The 20,347-nt window shown below is 40.9% G+C and overlaps 1 protein-coding gene across 4 annotated transcripts; it reads left to right on the top strand.

Moving 5' to 3' along the window:
- The first annotated feature begins 53 nt into the window (after positions 1-53).
- INTS12 (integrator complex subunit 12) lies at positions 54-16,909 on the top strand. 4 transcript variants are annotated; one of them, XM_066632757.1, is made up of 7 exons: positions 54-220; positions 2,593-2,756; positions 3,610-3,762; positions 5,136-5,323; positions 10,008-10,167; positions 11,414-11,566; positions 16,236-16,909. In XM_066632757.1, exons 2-7 carry the CDS (start codon positions 2,601-2,603, stop codon positions 16,809-16,811), a joined length of 1,386 nt encoding a protein of 461 aa, XP_066488854.1. In that variant the 5' UTR covers positions 54-220; positions 2,593-2,600; the 3' UTR covers positions 16,812-16,909. The 4 variants fall into 4 exon arrangements, with proteins under 4 accessions (XP_066488854.1, XP_066488852.1, XP_066488853.1 ...); XM_066632755.1 differs by having other exon boundaries at positions 54-292; XM_066632756.1 differs by having other exon boundaries at positions 55-147.
- The last annotated feature ends 3,438 nt before the right edge of the window (positions 16,910-20,347 follow it).

Here is a 20,347-nt window from a genome sequence, read left to right as displayed (position 1 = left end):
AGCTGTCTCCGCCCCCTCGGGTGCAGACCCCGCCTCTTCCGGTCTTCCGCCATGGCCGCCGGGCGTCGCTTCCGGTGGTTGCCAGAGCCTACCAGCACAAGCCGGTCTGAGGGTGGCTGCTGCGGGGATGGAGCCGGCGGCGCTGTGGTGAGCCTGTCTTCCCCGCTCACGCCGGGAGGGGAGAGGAGGAGGCGGGCCTTCCGCTCACGGGTCAGCTGAGGTAAAAGCGTTGCTGGCGGGAGAGCCCCGGAGGAAGGTCTGCCAGCCGAAGCCTGGGACTGTCTACTCAGAAGTAAGCCCCATTACAGTCACTGCGCTTCCTCGCAGGAAAGTGTGGCTAGGACGGCAGCCTCAGAGCCCAACCCTAGACGTGTCTACTCTGAAGTAAGTCCCAGTATATTCCATGGGGCTTACTCTCAGGAAAGTGTGGCTAGGCTTGCAGCCTGGGTCTCCCTCTTCTGCCTGCCTTCTCTGTCTGACAAATCAAGCAGGTTACATGCATTTCAGTTATCATAACCACAGATGATGATGATGATGATAATATTTATTATCATCCTCCTTATCTAGCCTGAAAAATCATGTTGTAATAATAAAAGCAAGAGCCCAGTTCTTATTATAGTCAGTGGGGCCCTATTATAGTCAGTGGGGCTTACTTCCAGGTAAGTGATGATAGGATTGCAGTCTTAAGGTGCCCCGAGCATGTGCAGAGTGTCTTTCCCTTGGGGCAAAATACATTTATTATTTTTCTACATTTTATATGTTTTATATATTGTCCTGTTTGTCATTCCTCTAGGGCAGGGGTGTCAAGCTCATTTCTTACAGTGGGACGGGCAGCATTCACGGTGCCTGGTGAGGGCCAGAAGTGACATAATTAAGCTGATGATGGCTAGAAATAAAGCACTTTGTTCTCGCATAGAAACTCATTAGCTGCAAGTACAGATGAGAAAATGTTCAAATCTTGTTCACATTTTCAAGCCCAATTATCACACTGGGAGAACCAGTTATAATGGGGGCCAGATAAATTGCTTCCAGGGCCACATCTGGCCCAGCAGTCTTATGTTTCAGACCCCTGTTTTTTAGCACTTGGTACCCACTTTTTAAAATGGCCCTCTATTGGGACCCACTCTGCTGAATGAGACTTTTTTTAAAAAAAGGTGATCTAGAAAAGGGGTGCCAAACATAAGGCCCGGGGGCCGGATGCGGCCTGCAGAAGCTTTTTATCCTGCCCTCAGGTTCTCAGCTGCTGAGTAGTGTTGAGGTGTTACTGCTAAAAGGGCAGCACATATGAAAATTGGGCTCTCCCATGTCTTGAAATACGATCAAGATTTGTATGTTTTCTCTTTGTCGTTTATAGCTAATGAGTTCCTAAGTGAGAAAAGGTGCTTATTTTTGGTTATGACCTGTTTAATGACATTACTTCTTGCCTAATGACATCACTTTTGGCCCTCAGCAGGCATCATGAATGCTATTCGGCCCTTGGTATGAAACAAGTTTGACACCCCTGATCTAGAAAGAAGTAATATTTTTATTTATTTATTTGTAAGTAATTTTCTTTATTTTCAACAAAAAATTCAACCCATTTCTCTTAATGAGGCAGCCCTAATGAATAGCCTAAACAGTGTTTCGCAAACTGTGGGTCGGGACCCACTAAGTGGTCGTAAACCAACTTCAGGTGGATCCCCATTCATTTCAATATTGGTGTTTGCTCTTTGCAGAAGTACTTTTGGCCCCGTAAACTGATGTGTGAGAAACTGAATGTAGGTCAAATTTGTTTATTGGAATTAGTGATTTATGCCTTTAAAAAATTGCAGTTATTAATACAGTATTGCAGTTTTTATTTCATTTTTTCATTCTTCAAAATGTGAAGAGTTCTTAAAAACAACAGATAGTAAAACTAGTTTCCCAATGTGTTGCACTTGCTTTTTCCATTTGCCTTGTAGTTTGTCTTTCTCATGTGTGTTCCCACATATCATTATCCATTAAAGAATTGTCTAAACAATGTTGCCACACCAAAAGTGAGCCAATGCGAAATCACAAAGTCTTATTGTCACCATTTTCACCATGAAATGAAAGTGCAGTAACTCACTCTAAAATGAATTTTGAGAGTTTAAATTTATGAGTGTTGGGAGAGTTAGAACAGACAAAAGAAAATATTTCTTTACTCAGCGTGTGGTTGGTCTGTGGAACTCTTTGCCACAGGATGTGGTGATGGCGACTGGCCTGGACGCCTTTAAAAGGGGATTGGACAAGTTTCTGGAGGAAAAATCCATTATGGGGTACAAGCCATGATGTGTATGCGCAACCTCCTGATTTTAGAAATGGGCTATGTCAGAATGCCAGATGCAAGGGAGGGCACCAGGATGCAGGTCACTTGTTATCTGGTGTGCTCCTTGGGGCATTTGGTGGGCCGCTGTGAGATACAGGAAGCTGGACTAGATGGGCCTATGGCCTGATCCAGTGGGGCTGTTCTTATGTTCTTATGTGGTTACTTAATTTCTAGGAATGCTGTCCTACCAGACATAACTGACCAGTATTTTCTTGAAGTATGCGTTTGTTTAACATACTGCCTTTTATTTTTCAATTCAATTAAAGATGCTGCTATGGCTGCTACTGTGAACTTGGAGCTTGACCCCATTTTCCTGAAAGCTCTGGGTTTCCTTCATTCAAAGAGCAAGGATTCAGCTGAAAAACTTAAAGCTCTTCTTGATGAATCTTTGGCTAGAGGAACAGATTCAAGCTATCGTCCATCACAAAAGGTACTGGACATGAAAGAATGGAATGTGTGAGATATTTGGTGTGTTTGGAGCTCATGCATTTTCCCTCTTTGCTTTGAAGAAGCTGCTCAGAATCTCTTTGACTTAGTTGGCTTCTAATCTTTTTCAGTTGTGGTCCATACAGGAGTGCCATGGAGACAGTTAAGGGTAGCATGGGAGGGAAATGGCCTGGTTGGCTTGGTGTAGCACTGCTGAAGAGACTCAAATGTATATAGGATGTTGATATCATTTACAGCAGTTAACTTAGGATTGTAAAATGAATAACCCTCAAAATTTACAGCTTTTTAAATGCACTGGATCACTTACCTGTAGTAATGGGTACTTAGTACTCTTTTTCCTATTTAGCAGTTTAAGGCAGTGACCGTTTATTAACAGCACGTAATGTCTGCAATGTGAAGCTTACTTTTATAGTCTCAGAAGTAGCTGATGTGTTGTATCTTAAGAAGCAGATGCTGAAATGTGATATTTTGCCCTGTTCCGTGTGCAGTTACACAAGAAATTGGGTAACAATGAGGCACTAAGATTTCTCTGTGTGACATCTTCTGCAAGGTATTGCACATGAGCAGAGCCACGTCAGGATTCCATTTGATTTTCTGTGTGCAAGAGCTTTGTGCTATGACAGGGGTTCCCAAACCCCGGCCCTGGGGCCACTTGCTGCCCTTGAGGACTCCCAGTCCAGCCGTCCTGGATGATGTGGTTTTCCTGCCAAAAAGTTTGGACACCCCTGTGCTATGATGTCTGCATGCGTAAACCCCCTTGCCTGAAATGATGATAACTTGGAATACAGCCCTCCAATGTGATTTTTAACATAATGTACTTATTTTGCTTTATTCAGGAAGTAGATCAGCCGAAAATATCAATTACAAAACCAATTTCTGTTAAACAAGAGCCTAAGGCTTCCTCAAGCCTTCCATCTGGTAACAATAATGGCAAGCCCATTGCAGCCGAAAAGGTGAAAAAAGAAGCTGAAAAGAGGACTGCTGATAAAGTAAGCTCTATTATTACTTAAAGCCTTTTTGGGATGTTAAGGATTTTAGATGTTTTGTATCTGTATCAATACACACTGTGACTGCTGTGGGACAGATATTGTATACTGCTTGGGTGGAATTAAGCCTTGAGTACTAATGCATTCTGCTGTGTCCTCGCCATATGTTACTTAGTTAATTGCTTGCTGCTCTCAAAACTATGAGCTGTGTGGTTTCTTCTCTATGTAGATCATTTAATTTTCAAAAGGTGCACTTTTCCTTGTCTACAAGTTACTTAGCTGCATTAAAATGCAGCATGCTGATAAGGGAGCATGTTCATTTTGCTTAGGCTTTGTTTATTTCCTCTCACCTTGCAGCATCACTTTACCCACCACTGTTTTTGACTACTTGACAGCAGGGCTTCTGTTTAATGCAAAGCTTTAATTATTGTCTAGCTGGTTTCAGCATGGAAGTTAAGGACATGAGTGATGAGCCAGGAAGCTTTCGTTCAGATCTCACCTCTGTCATTAACTCATCTGGATCATCTTAGACAGAGCATTGCCTTCCAGCCTGGATGCCCCCCACCTCATTTCTACTATGGGGCAGTAATACAAGTGTACTGGGTCCCTGTAAAAATGACGTACTCTTGATCAGCTGGGAAAATAGTGTTGCTATTTATAACCAATGGTAGCATTTATTTTAACAGGTCTGCAAACTTGTGAGGCTTTCAATCAAGAAAATTATTTCATGAGAAATAGTTACAAGGCATGACTATTATGCCTGATTTTTAAATCTTAAGATTGTTATTTCATAAGGTTTGTAATAGGTACGGATCAGAAAATAAACATCCGTCAATTTTCTGGGAGAAAATCCAACAGGTGCTACTTAGATCTTTTAAACAAAAACAATTTGTTATTGTTTTAATTTGCTAATACGCTTCTGTTCCAATCAGTGACATTAAATACGTTTGTATAGGTTACTGAACTTATTGGATTACTAGACCTATAATATTCATATTCTCTCTTTTTCTGCTCTGCATGCATCAGATAATATGTGTATGAGAGAGACAGCACGCATGTATAAGAGATATGTGTATGAGAGATAGAACACGCATGTATAAACTGTCGCATTACTGGCTTTGATCCAGAGCAGGAGAGTTTCGTTCCCTCCCAAAAGCTACTCCTGATTCTCAGAAGACCCTCTGAGCGTAGTGGATAGGAGAAATTAACAAAAATTGAGTGGGAGGGGGACCACCTTATGCAAGCCACATTACCTTCAGCTCTCTTAGAGCACTGTTGGATTCAATCTGAGTATTTCACTTCCAAACCACTTTCCTATTTATTTCCTCAATGCTTTCACATTTTCATGATCTCTGCATGTGACTGTAATCTAACAGATAAAGTTGGAAATCAGTGAAGGAATTGACATTCCAAAGAAACCAAGGATTGAAAAGCCAGAGACTCATTCTTCTCCAATCACAGTCCAAACTAGCAAGGATTTGGCTATGCCGGACCTATCTAGCTTTGAAGAAACTAGCGCTGATGATTTTGCCATGGAGATGGGCTTGGCTTGCGTTGTTTGCCGGTGAGTTGCCAAAACTGTAAAGAACATAATCATTTTATGCAAATTCTAAAGATTCTTTAGTAAAAAATTTTACCCTTCTCAGTTATTTAGTAACATTTTTCTAAGGCTTTTCCCTGTAAACTTTTGTTAGTGAGACAACAAAATCTTTATATTAATCTATAAATCATGTAAAATTAAGATAACATGTTTCTGAGCCTATAACCCCAGCCTGCGCATGCTTCCTCAGAAGTAAATTCTCCTGAGTGCAAGAAGACTTGCTCCCAAATAATTGTGCATGAGATTACAGTCTGAAGTTCTCCTGGTCTCTGAAATGACTCTTCCCTTGTTTTGCCTCATGCTGGGAATTACTTCCAAGAATGTCTCTGCAATGCCTCCTAAGAACATAAGAAAGGTGCTGCTTGATTAGTCAAAAGACCCATCTAGTTCAACATCCCTTTTATCTGTTGTGACCCACCAGCTGGAAGTTAGCAAACAAGAGAGAGAGGCATACTTTCTTGCACATGGTATTCAAGTGCATACTACTGAACCAAAAGGCAGTGCATAGTCCTCAGCTATGGATAGTGGAGCCTAATGATTGTAGATTAACCCCTGCTAACTGGTTAAGAGGCACTTTTTCAAGTGGGTGCTCCTCTTTTATTTAGCAGGGGGAGAGTAACTGGCCCACCTCACCCCAGCAGTGTCTTTTCTAGTGGCTGTCTGCTGGTGTTGCATCTTTTTAGATTGTGAGCCCTTTTGGGACAGGGAGCCATTAGATATTTGATTTTCTCTGTAAACCACTTTGTGAACTTTTTGTTGAAAAGCGGTATATAAATACTGTTGTTGTTGTTGTTGTTGATAGACTGTTAATTTGTCCAACCTCCTTTTAAAGCTACCCAAGCTCAATTTGACCATCACTGTATCTTGTGGCATAGTACTTTCATTTCTCCATTCTAAATTTCCCACCAATCAATTTCATTAGATGACCTCTGGTTCTAGACTTGTAAGAGAAGACGATAAATTCTCCCCGCCATGAATAATTTTATAAGTCTCAGTCATGTTCCCCTAAATCTCCCCAAGCATGTAACTGTCACTTGTAAAGAAGGTGCTCCAGCCTCTTGATCACTTTGTTGCCTTCTGCTATTTTTCCAGGTCTACAGTGGCATCTCTGAGGTGTGGCAACCAGAATTGTACACAGTATTTGAAATGTGACCATACCATAGACTTAAATAGGAGCAATAAAATATTAGCTACCTTATTCTCAGTCCCTTTCCTAATGACCTGTAGCATGGTTGTCACACACTGGGTCGATATTTTCATTGTGAGTTATACATTGCAAACCTGCAGTCTTTCCTGGTTTGTCACCAACAGCTGGAACCCAATCTGTGTATATGAAGTTGGGAATTTTTTTGTCCTAATATGCATCACTTTTCATTTATGTACATCACTGCATTTGTCATTTGAATATCCTTTCACCCTGTTTGGCCAGAGTGTTCTGAAACTCTTCACAATCTGTTTTGGTTTTTACCACCATGAATAGTTTGGCCGTCTTGCTTTTTACTCCTAATTCCAGATCATTTATGAACAAGTTAAAAAGCACCTTTAAATCCTCCCCCCCCCAAGAATTGAATTCATTCACTGTCAAAATAGCCCAGTTATTCCTACTCTTTGCTTCCTGTTTTTTAATCACTTACCAATCCATAAAAGAATTTATCCTCTTATGACTTATTCCATGTCTGCTATGTTAACTCAAGAGCCTTTGGTGAGAGACTTTGTCAAAAGCTTTTTGAAAGTCCAACTATATATTGTCAACTGGACTGCCTCTCTCCTCCTCTCTTATTACAAATCTTTCCTCAAAATCCACTGGTTCTGTGAAGACTTCAGCACATCTGCCTAGTCCCCGTATCCTACTGCAACTAAGTCTTAAGTAGTGTAAAATTCCAATTGCACAGAATTTCAGATAGTCCATTATCAAAATGGCATGAGCCTAATGATTGAAGTTTGGCAAAAGTGCTTGAGTCAGTAGCAGCCCAGCTGGCTCATCTCCAGGTATGTATTCCAGCAAAGCAGCAGACTATTCCTGGCATCCAGGACCACAGACCAGGCCTCACTGGAAGCTCTTGGTAAGGCAGCAGGGTTTACTCTATCTACAGCACCAGCAGTTAGTCAAAACACAGCAAGGTCACCTCCAGGTGGCTGTAGTTTGGCAATCACTCTGAGCTGCTGCAGTCACCCAAGCAATGTTGGCATCACCTTGGCTAGGCACAAGCCTCTATCTCCTATTTCTTTCTGGCTCTGCTGACAGTTGGGCATATCTGGTAATCTGGCACTGCCTAGATTGCAAAAGTGATGGATTATTGGAAGTCTACATGCAGCTAAAAAAATTGCATATTCTTCACATGCTTCCTCCTGCCTCTATTGTCTCATTTCTGAATGTTGAGGTTGTAAGGGATCCATTTAGAGATCCGTTATTGCAGTTTTTATAAAGTGTAGTGCATGTGTGTGTATTAAGACTTCAATCCCATGCAGAATTAGGTATCTTTAAATCTGTTGATTTCAAGGGGCATAGCCATGTCTGACTCTGCATAGGGTTTGATGGGAAATGATGCATTTGGGGGAGGGGGGAAACCCTGCTGAATGTTGTAAAAATATTTTAAAAACTTGAGGTATTTAGTATCTTTACCGCTATGTAAATTTTTTACATCTTTTCAGTTTTTTCCAGATATTAGACTTTCCTTTCACTGCACCAAGAAAGGAAACAGTATAATACCTACATTTACAGCACGATCCTATGCCTATCTACATGGAAGGAAGGCCATTTTCAATGGGATTATTTCCAGGGAAGCATATATAGGGTATCTGCCTTGTATAGTCAATGCTACAAGTTCTGTGTTACCCAGCGATATGAAACGGACAGTAGCAAAATAACAGAAATGGGAACAAATTACCCTAGCAGGCTGAAGGGAGATCTGAAAAAGATTGGTTCTGCTTAACAGATGTTTTTAAGCTGTGTTGATTCCAAGTGTAATTAAATATTCAAAAGCAAAATGTTCTGTTTGATTTGCAAGTGACACTTCAATCCTGTCGAAATGGAGGATTTATTAAAAAAAACCCCACACCTTTGCAAGAAGTCTGCTAAACCATAATGCCTGTATTAATGTCATCTTTCTTTTTTTAAAAGGCAGAGATCTGTCTGAGCTGTCTCAGGTTTCCAAAATCAGCTTAGAATAAATTCTGGCATTGACAATTTTTTGTCATCCAAACTTGTTATATTTCATTTGGGTTTTGTTTTTTTAAAATCTAACCACAATTATCCTTTACTGTTTTTAAAATGTGGCAATTAGACTGTTTCTTTGTTTATAGTTGAAAAATTCATTCTTTCTGATCCACTTTATTGTAAAAATATTGCTTCAGTATTTTGAATCCAAGTCCTAAGCACAGTTATAAGAGAGTAGGTTCCACTGAAATAACTATGGCTTACATCTGAGTAAGACTACTTGAATCACACAGCCCATGTTCCAGAATTTCTGAAGGCTTTTCTAATTAATGTTCCAAATAGCCCACTTAAAAAAAAAATGGAAGTCTTTCTGCAGCCATCTGGACAAATACCTTCAGTCTTCATTTTCCTGTTAAAAAATGGAATAGCATATTTCATTTCCTATACCATCTGCAAACAGAGTTTCCATGGTTACCTATGTACCTGTACTATGGGAATATGTGCAAGTGTAGCTTGGCAATTAAGTAACTTGATTTGTTATCTAATAGGAGCAGTCACTAGGGAAATGGTTTTCCGCTCTAACTCAATGACATACTTCCATTCACATGTAGTCACTGAATTATCACATAAATATTTTTCTAACAGAAGATCATCCAAAATAAAGTCCTTATTAGCGCCAATACTTTGAGCATAATGGCAAGGCTAGCCTTGTATGCCTCTTCATCATGTAATTCTAGACTTCTTCTTCTTCTTTTTCTTAATAATAATAATAATAATAATAATAATAATAATAATAATAATAATATATTTATATACTATTTTCAATAAAAAGTAGTTCCCAAGGCTGTTATAAAATAAATCAATAAAAGGTGCCTCTGTGCCCAATTCCCACGGTAGTCTCTACTGACTGTTGAAATAGTCCTAGTTGTTGTGACAGCAGTCTCCAAACTGGAGATCACTGTGCAGCTGAAAAGCCCTCCCCGTCCCAGTCAGTGCTTACGGTTCCACCGTGCTGCTGCTACTACTGGCACCCTATCTCGACACAGGGATGTTCTCTCTAGGCAGTCGCATCTATTGCCCATTGCCCCAATGGGCTTTGTGACAAGATGTCCAAGCAGACACAATTGCACAGATCATCCCTGTGTCGAGATCACATATTAAATGCACTTGCTCACAATCATGGAATTAGCTCTTACTATGTTTACTCCAAGTAGAGGTAACATTTAATAGGGGAGCAAGTTCCTGTCCTCCCATCTTGTCCACCAAGTGATACCTGCCCTAGAACCTATTGGACATCCATCTGTGGGTAAAACATTTTGTAGGCCCAAATAGCATGGTCAGTACTGGACCAGGTTCTGAAGTCCTGCTGAATGCTGTGCAGGTTGATAGGATTCTATAGGTACATGTTAAGAGAGACTCATGGACAAATAACCCATGACTCTGAAACCTTTCATAAATGTTAATTTGGATTGGACTTTTTGTGCTTTGCAGACAAATGACAGTCACTTCTGGGAATCCATTAGTAGAGTGCCAAGAATGTCATAATCTCTATCACCAAGACTGCCATAAGCCTCAAGTGACCGATAAGGAGGTGAATGATCCTCGCCTAGTGTGGTACTGTGCCCGATGTACTAGGCAAATGAAAAAGTTGGTAAGAGGTTTTTAAAAATTATGTGGGCTATTTTAGAGTGGGGTTATAGCTCTGTGTGTGGAGCACATTCTTTGCACTAGAAGACCTCTCCAGGTTGGATCCTTGATTTTCTCCCATCGGGTGGAAAGACTCCTGTCTGAAACTTTGAAGAGCTGCTACCAGTAACATAGCCAGTACTGAGTTAGATGGACCAATAGTTTGACTTTGGTCAAATAAAGACAGATTTATTTGTAAAAGAAAGGGATTTCTTTATTAAATATAAGCGTAGAAAAATATTGTTTGTATGCTGCAGGAGCAGAGTTGATGTGGTACTTTGTTACTGTACTATATTTAATTTAAAGTGCGTAAATTTCAGAATAAGTAAGAAAACTTTGTCAAGAAACCTCAAGTCTGGTGGTGTATTTTTTTAACTGACTTTGTACTGATTTTTATATTTTAATGTGCCTTGTTAATAACTTCTTGCTAAGATTTCACCAGCCAATAAGACATTATTAGTACTTTAATATGTATATTAGTAATATGGATATTAGTACAGTCATGTGCCACTTAACGACAAGGATCGGGACCGTAATCCCCATCATCAAGCGATGCTTGATGCAAGCCGGTTCCTCTGCAGGTTGCTCCACTCCACTCTCCTCCCCTCCAGAAGGTTTTCTGACCCTGGCGTCTCTCTCATGACTTCTGGTTTCATGGAGGAAACCAGAAATCGCACAAGAGATGCAATTTCCCTCAGTCTTGAGTCTTGCAAAGGCAGTGCACGGATATGTGCTGCCTCTGGGAGGCCCAGACGACCCTCCGGAGGGAGAGTGGAGCTCCCCTTGCTTTCAGAGAATTGGGGTGTGTGCCCCCAACAACGGCATGACCACATTGCAAAGTGGAACACCCCCAGGATGCTTCAGGAGGCTCTGGTAAGTCCAGCCAAGCCCCTGCGGCCCCCTGAGCAGCGCGAGCCTGGGGATTGCACCGCTGCCTCCTGGCTGCCCCCGCCCCTTAAGGGGAAGGAGGCCAGGGCCCTCAGGCTGGGGCGTCATGATGCCCCAGTCTGAAAACCTCTGACCTAACCCTTTCCTCATACCTACTCAGGTCATTGGTTGCTTGCTTCCAAAAAGGAATCTGCCAGTTCTCCCAGAATGTCAAAGCAGAAAGTTACTTATCTGAACAGGATTTTAAATTTTGGTTTTATAATTAACTTTAATTAACTTTATAATTTATAAATTAACTTAAATTACACATATATTCTACACAGGCTCAGAAAACTCAGAAGCCTTCCCAGAAGCCTGCTGCTGCTGTGGTTTCTGCAGCTCCAGCTGTGAAAGACCCACTGATAAAGAAACCAGAAATAAAACTGAAGTTGGAAACCGCAACAACCTTCCTAGCATTTAAGAGGACAGAAGTCAAGGTGCTATGCATAAAATGCTTTGTGGAAAAGCAAATTTATTCTGTTGCATTTCTTCCCTCCCTGATGTTCATTGTACTGGCTCTTTCAATTAGAATCTGGAATTAAAGTACAGGTATAACCTAATTATCCATGGATTTTTCACTCTCCATTTTATCTCAAGGGCCCTTTAAATTAAAGGAAAAAAGTTGTTTAACAATAGCCTCATTAATGCAAATGAGGGCAACTGGCTAACACTCTATCAATGAGTCTCTCTCCAGGTACTTAGAACATTCACTCCAAGGCAAGCGACCCCCCCTTCCCCCTGAGCAGTGAAAGAAAGATCACTTTGCATTCTTTCCCAGGGCTGAGCTTTGGGTGAAGGGAAGGGTCCCTGGCTAGGAGTGAAGCTTTCGAAGGTCTGGATAGAGACTGATTAATGGATTGTCTGCCTTATGCCTCTGTATTACATCACAAAGGTCTGTAAGGCTGTTTTTAAACTGCCTAGCAAAGGGACATTGTTTTTTAAATGGATTTGTTTTAATGTCATTTTTGCCACCCACATGAGTTCTGGGAGTGGAACCCTTGCGAATAACAAGTCTCAACCTATACTTGTGCTTTATTTTCCCATTGTGTACATTGACTTGAACAGACAATGGAATATTTATCTTTTGGGGATTTCAGATTTTCAAGAAATGCTAATTTGATACTCTAATTTAAAACATTCTGATTTGAATTTTAATTGTACCTTTGAAATTGTTTGTCACAGAAAGCTTATGTTTCTTTTTTGGCTTAGACAACTAGGGGATCAATCCTAACTGTGCCCAGGGCCGGCACAATTCCCTTACGCCAGTCCAGGGAGGTTGCAAATATGCCATAAAGCACATTTGCGCCTCCTTAGGAGTCAGCTGGGTCAGCACAGGAACATGTGCTGGCCCACAGAGGCTGCATCTAACCTCAACTGAGCTGACAGAAGTTAAGTCCACACCAGCCAAGCTCAGCCGTAGGGACAGGTAGGAGGTGTTCCGGGGTGGGGGGGAGAATGGGTGGCAGGAAGGCTTGTGGGCAAGTGGCAGGAGAGTAGGGGTGGAGCCAGGACCCAGCTGTTACACCGGATCCTAGCCTCATTCCCAGGCAGTGCAGAGCAGCTCCAGACTGCTCAGTTCTGTTTGGATCTGTGCCACATCGTCAGGTGGCACAGATTCAAGTAGACCCATGGGGCTGCTGCGGCTCTACCCAGGGTAAGGGGAATTATTTCCCCTTGCCTCAGGCCAAGCCACAGCCTGTCCCAAAGTTGCGCTGGATACAGTGCAGGCCAACTGCAGGATTGTGCTGCAGTAAGAATAATTTTGTGTCTCTGTTGCCAGTAATCCTTTGAAATGAATTGTTATAGCCAGTTCACACAGATGAAATAACAGCCAGACCTGAGCCACAGATGGTCCAGAGTTGGAATCAGATTGTATATTGCATTGGTTAAATTAGAACAACTGGCCCTGTTCATGTAGAGTTTCATACTGGGCTGAGAAGGCTGGAAGGAATGGGGCACTCAGACTAGCTATGTCTTGTGGGTTGAATGATGGGTGGCCAGAGTTTCTGCTTTCCTCCCAGATTATAGCATTTCCAGATTATAGCATTCAAGTAATGTGGTCAGTTGAGGAACAAACCCCACCATTATAGTTGGCAGATAATAAGAACTGGCTCATTCTCTCTATGTTGTATCTTAAGTTTTCATGGCAGTTAAGTTCTGATGTGAATTAATATCTTACATTCTCATACACAGTGGCATAGCTAAGGGGGTGCAGGGGGTAGCAGTTGCACTGGGCATCAAGCTTTAGGGGGCAACAAGCTGAGCTTGACACTAGTGACCAAAATTGTGAAAATCTTGGTATGTATGAATAATACCATCATGTTATATATCATTGGAAAGGTAATTTAATGCTGAATGCAGTTAATCAAACTGCATTGGAGTAGCTGTATTCTATCAAGAGTTATGACCAATTAACCAGAAAATGAAAACACAACTGCCTTATGGAACAAAAAAGTGAATTTTCTTATCTCAAAACTGACCTATGATTGTTCTGAGAGCCAATGACATGTTATTATGTTATTGACATGTTGCAATGTCATGTTATCAAGATACAGCATGAAACCAACAAGGTGTTAATATGAGTCAGCTTATATTTCCGTGTTTCATAATACAGTCACCCCTTCTAACTGGGTAAAAGGCACTTTTTCAAGTGATGCTCCTGTTATATTTAGCAAGGGGAGAATAACCATTCCGCTTCACCCCAGCACAGTGTCTCGAACCAATCAGGGGCACACTTTTTATTTATTTACTTAATTAAATTTGATTTTGTTTGCAGGCAGGGTTACAAATCTTCTTTGAGCCCAGGTAGCAGATAGATGCCTTAGCTATGCCACTGACTGGAGGGAGGCAGCAGAGCAAGTGGGTGGTGAGCCGCTGGGGGGAGGAGGTGGCTTCCTCCCAATTTTTACTTTTAAAAAGCCCAGGCATGATTTCACTTCTGATTGTGACATCACTTCCGGGACTACATTTTGAGCTTTGCACTGGGCTACATGATCATTAGCTACACCACTGCTCATGCATTTTGAATTGCGCAGTGAAGTCATTTATGCTCATAACAGAGGATCTAAAATCCAGACATGCTTTTCCCTTGAACAGGTGATGAGCTTTGTTCAGTATCCTATCTTCACGTATAATTTTTGATAGGGGATCAAAATCATAATCAAAAACCAAATCGGGGGAAATTCTATCCAGAGGTTGATTAGCACCCACTGATACCGTAATGGGGAGATGGTCACTAGTTAAATAATCCCCAGTTGCACAATCTTTAATATAGTTTCTAAATGAAGGCAATATCAAAACATAATCAATCACACTGGACCCACTGGGGGAGATGTATGTTGATTCTGGGGAATTTACAAAGGTAGTTAAACCATTCAGCCAGACTTTAAGATGAACACAAAATCTGGCTAGGCGAAGACCAGCAGAATTCAAAGTTTGATCTTCAGAGTGTCTCTGCAGTAAAAAAGAAATTATCAAGTCAGATCTCTTGATCAACCCCAACGGCCTTTTGAAAAACTAATCCCCCCTGCCACTCTGGAGTTAAAATCTCCAAGAATCATCACCTGGGTTAAAGGATGCTCTCTTTCTAAAGTTTCCACAAAACTAGAGATATGTCTCCATTGCTGGAAAAGCAATTGACTACAAGCACAAATAGAGATATAAACATTAACTAAAATGAGAGAAATATTGTATACGGCTTACATAGGTTGCATGCAATTTACAAGGACCATTGGACATAGTTATTGATCTTGAATCAAGGTGCCCTGCCACCAATGTAACCAGGCCAGCAATGGGTCAGCCTTTCTTATTTACTTTATAGGCAGGGAGACAATAAGATTTATAACCATCAGCACAGACCGGAGATAATGACCTGGTCTCCTGTAAGAGAATGATATCAAAGCTTTTCAAATAACACAAAAAATTCCCATCATTGGCTTTTCCCCTTCAGCCAGCAATATTCCAGGATTTAATTTTTACTGTAGGTAGGTTTTGAGAGGAAGTTGCAAGTTAATCTAACATAATAAGTTGGGCCTCTCCCTTATGGTCCTCATGATGTATACTTGCACTCCTAGCATAATCTACTTTAGGACCAGGTCTTTGAGGGTCAGACAGTTGTTGACATGGATTGACCTGGAGATCCATTGAGTCATCCTGCAGAGAAATGCAATGGATGTTCTGCCTGCATTATAATCTATTTTGATCTGTGTGGTCCTGTGGTGCCATCTTTGGGTCCAGCATGCAGAGGCAGCAAAGATGGGTTTGTGAGATTCATAACATTCCCCATATGGTTCATCAATGTCCAGACTTCTGGACATTGAAAGGCCGGATCTTTATAGGATGGCAAATAGAGCATGTTCCCCATTATGCTTGGAGATCCTTATAGCAAATACATTTATGAAAATACAATATTAACACAAGTTACACAATGATTCAGTGGTACTTTTCTCTTAAACCAGATGGAAACAATTATACTTTTTGAAAATTACCACAGATTACGTGATTACATTGAACAAAGTCTACTCTTAGAATTCATCATCTGTTGTCTTGCTAATAGCGGCTCCAGGTAACAAGTATTCAGAATAACCGTGGATTCTGTTGGGTTTGCTGTCATTTATACAAGTGCTGAAATTACTTTAATGTCTGCCTTTTATACACCTGAATGCAAGATTGTTCTTCCATATTGAAGGCCCAGTCCTATCAACTTTCCAGCACTAATGCAGCTGCAATGCAGCCCCAAGGTAAGCGAACAAACTTTTCCTTACCTTGAGGAGGCCTCATGACTGCTCCACCACCATAGGATGGAGTGCATACTCCATTGGTACAGCTGTATCAGCACTGGAAAGTTAAATAGGCTTGGACCCTAAGAGCCCGTTTAGTTCTTAGGAAATGGAAAAGAAGGAAAAATTTTGGCAATATAATTAAATTAGAAGGTACCTACACGTGTGTACTCTGTTCATTTGACATTTTCTTATTGTAATGATTTTTTAAAAAATTAGATGGGCCCATGTAAAGAGTTTATGGTCTGTAAAGAGTTTGTTAGTGCAGGACTGTGCCCAGCGAGGCATGGCTTTATTAATGTGAAGTTTGTCTGTCTTTTTGTTTTAGTCCTCGGCAGCTGTTTCGGGTAACTCCAACAATGCCAGTGCTGCTTCCTCTTCAGCCAGTGGCCTTAACGCATGGGCAGCTTTTCTAGCAAAACCAAATTCTACAGGTCCATCAACAGCCAAGATGGGATCCACCACACAAAGCACCAGTGGCAAGCCTGCCACTGCCTCAAGTAACCAGAAACCTGTGGGTTTATCAGGTTTGACAACCGCTAAAGCAGGGCTAGCATCAAAAATAACATCTCCTAGCAGTAGCACCAGCCCTGTTCAGTTGAAGCCTCCGCCCCCTCTGACGTTAGGGAAAACGGGCCTTTGCCGTTCAGTGAGCAGTGACAATGTCAGCAAAGTGGGGCTTCCTAGTCCAAGTTCAACTTCAGGCAGCAGCCAGGCTAGTAGTGGAAACGGAAGTGGTGGGGCAGCAGGCAGTGGTGGAAGCAGCACCAGCAAATCAAGTGGAGAATCTGGCAATCAGTCACCATCCCTGAAGGGACCTACTTCTCAAGAATCCCAACTCAATGCTATGAAGAGGTTACAGATGGTCAAGAAGAAAGCTGCTCAGAAGAAATTAAAGAAGTAATACAACGGTTTGAAAGTTTTGTTTTCAGAGCACAAACATGTCTATCCCCTGGCCCCAGTTTAGCAAAGAGTAATAAAGGCGCATAAGTAATCTGTAAATGGATGGTGGTTATTTGGTTGCAACTATGAGTCAAGCCCAGATGATGTTTTATGTTTTGTTTTTCTGATACTACATTTGTGATGCATTTTTTACCTTCAGGAGCCCCGACAAGAGATGGTATAAAGCTGTGATTTTGATCCAGTACTTGTTAGTTTCTTGATAATAATACTATTATTTTAAGTTCATTTTCTTTCTTATAAAAAATGTAAACTTCTCTTCTGAATAAACCTTTAAGGAACATTTAGACACAGTTGGGATGGGGATTTGTGAATGCTGTCACAGGTGTGGATATATAAGCAATTCTTTCATTTGTATTCCACTCTGTCCCTAAGCCACGGTGCAGATTTGAAACTGACTCTCCCTAGTTCTTGGTGAAGGACCGTATTAGGTAATATTCCTATTGTGTTGGGGCTAACCTGCTTGATTTTTCTAACATAAATAGCATGGTGGAAGAATCCAAATCTTGGCTTCCATTATTCTAATCCAGATTTGGGGGGGGGGGTAGCCTGTGGCTTTATTGCCAGAAGATAAAGCCTTCTATTGATGCCAATGGAAACTGTTTATCCTGAGGCAAATTGTGGCAGCCAGATTGGATCACAGTGGGAGCAAAGGCTTAAAGAGATACAGTCTGGATTCCCCCAGTTCTACTTGTTAGAAAATACAAATACGTAAGTACTGTTTATATTAGAGGTGTATTTGTGTGTTGGTAGGGCGATTTAAGCAATGCACCTACAGGTATCAGGCCTAATTCACAAATTTAAGCACCTGCAAGGATAGCCACATAACATGATTATCCAACACATTTCTGATTTTCACCATGCTCCAGTGCAAATCCTCAGATTTTGTGGTTGGCTATGACATGGTGAAAATCACTGGACTGCATGACAGACACTTATCTGTAACTGTCAGGTTTATTTGATTCTAAATGGATTTAGTTTCGCTGCTGAATAAGCTATCTGAAAAAAGTTTTGCATGTTGTGTACATCAGGTTGGTTAAAGAATAAAGGGTTGGTAAGGGAAATAAGATGAGCTGCTTGAACAGTGGGAAGTAATCGCTATATAAAGAGATGAGGTTGGGAATGCAATATAACAGTGAGGTTTGTTTTTTAAAAACCAGTCCTTCCATTCATGGCACACATTTTCATAATGAGTTATTGCTGGCATGAAGTCTAGATGCCTTTAATAACACAAATTTTGATATCTGATCTTAATGGAATGCTCAGCACGATAATTTCAAAACAAACAGCCAACATTTGGAAAATGCAAATATTTGTAAAAATATATCTTTATTAAGTAATTTGAAAGCAAATAAGAGTCACTAATATTGCTGTAGCTGAAATTCACAGTAATAAATCGTAGTCGTACAGCTTTGTCCCAACAATATCTGTTATACAAGAAACTATTAGACTTGATGCTACCATGGGATGTGACTGCATTTGGGGAAATGTTAGACCTGTACTTTTAACAAGCTACTATGTATATTCTTTTATCAATGATAGTCAGTGTGGCTTACTCCTGGGTAACCGTGGGTAGGATTGCAGCCTAGGATTGTTAAAAATTTTCCTGCTTGATGATGTCGCTTCTGGTAATGGCATCACTTCCGATGGGTTCTGACAGATTCTCATTCTAAAAAGTGGGTCGTGGTGCTAAATGTGTGAGAACCACTGTACTAGGTCATTTGTCCTTTGGTGACGGCTTGAATACAAAGGCATTGTTAAGGATTGAAAGAGTAATATGGTAATAGGAACATTTGTGGACAATTTCTATCAAAGTGCATTGCAATGATCTCACTTATTTGGCATGTTGATGCTATTAGTTACTTTGGGTTGCAAAATTCAGGCAATGAGAACTATTATATTTTTGAACTGTGTAGAAAGGAAAATTTTTCAATGTTTCTTTTCCTGTACAGGTGAGGCCTCCTGCAGATTTGACTTGGTGCTAGTGGTGATCAATGCTGGAGGGCCCCACCTGACCTCCCAGACATGACCAGAAGTGCCTTCTGGTTGCATCCAGGGGCCTTTATGAGACCCGGAGAGGCCGTGCACAGTGTCTCCAGGTCTCAGAACACCTCCAGGCACAACCAGAAGGTAATTCTGGGCGTGACCTGAGGTCCTCTGATGGCCCACCCATAGAGTCCAGTATCCACAAGTTTTAGTATCTGCAGAGGGAGGTGTTTCAAGAATAGATCTCCCAAAGATAACAAGGGTCAACAAACTGTATACTGACACAGACCCTTCTATGCGTTTTTAAGTTACAGAAACCTTTCTAGTTTTAAACCCTACTAATTCAAGATCAGCTCTTATGAAGTGAAATTCTAGTTGCTTTTATAGTGTGAAAATAAATACGTTCAACTAGTTACGCTTTCTGATAGTTATTTATTTATTTATTTTTATTTTTTTTCACATTTTTATACCACCCTTCCTCCAAAGAGCTCAGGGCGGTGTACACAGCTGCTCCCCTCCTTTTGTCCTCACAACAACCCTGTGAGGTAGGTGAGGCTGAGAGAAAGTGACTGTCCCAAGGTCACCCAGGAAGCTTTGTGGCTAAGGGGGGATTTGAACCTGGATCTTCCAGGTCTAAAGTCCACGTCCCAAACCACTACACTTCCATCCTGAGAGAATACTGAAAACATACATTTGGCAACCAGTTCTTTACAAGCCTAAATATTTAAGCTTGTGCTGCCTTAAATGAGAGATCTTGTCAATACCACCTGAAAGGTAATAGACTGTGGCCCACTTTTCTGCACTGCTTTAATAATTTCAGCTTACAGAAAACTTCCTTCATTCCTCCACCAAAGACACAAAAAGGTGAAATAGGTTTAACTGGTTTATGGTTCTTTACTTCAAGTTTGAACTAAGCAGTTGATCAGATTTTACAGATGTTTAAATTTCATTTAGAAAAATGGTACATGGTTTTTAGGATATTTATAGTTTGCTGTTTCTTGACCCTGAGATGTCTCAGCAAATGAGATTTTAAAAATCAGTGGTGTCCTTAAAAACCCATCTTCCATTGTTTATATGAGAGAGCTTCCTTAAGTGTGTGCTTCTAGACTTTTTCCCATACAATTCAATTGTGTGCAGTTTTCAGATATAGATCTGCTTTAACACATTCTGGTATGTAAAGTATGCCCAAAAGAAGGGGGGAAGCTTTCCAACAAAGGGATTTTTTCTTTATTATGGACTGTTTTGTATAAACAAAAGAGAGTAGAACTGATGGGGTAGTCAGCTCAATGCACAGCCCTTTAAAGCCTCATTTTCCACATTAAGACTAACAAAAGGTGGACAGTATCAAGCAAATGTTTTCTTAATTTGAAGGACAGATAATATTTACAAAGCCAACTGTATTTGTATTCTGACTTTTATTGTCATAGCATTAGTGAGAACAATCCATTTGTCAAAGAAACTGCAAATATTAAGTGCATGATATGCATCATCAAT

This window comes from Tiliqua scincoides, chromosome 6 (assembly GCF_035046505.1).
Source record: "Tiliqua scincoides isolate rTilSci1 chromosome 6, rTilSci1.hap2, whole genome shotgun sequence".
Lineage (NCBI taxonomy): Eukaryota > Metazoa > Chordata > Lepidosauria > Squamata > Scincidae > Tiliqua > Tiliqua scincoides.
The sequence above is the reverse complement of the archived record's forward strand: the minus strand, read 5'-3'. Positions and strand labels throughout refer to the sequence as shown.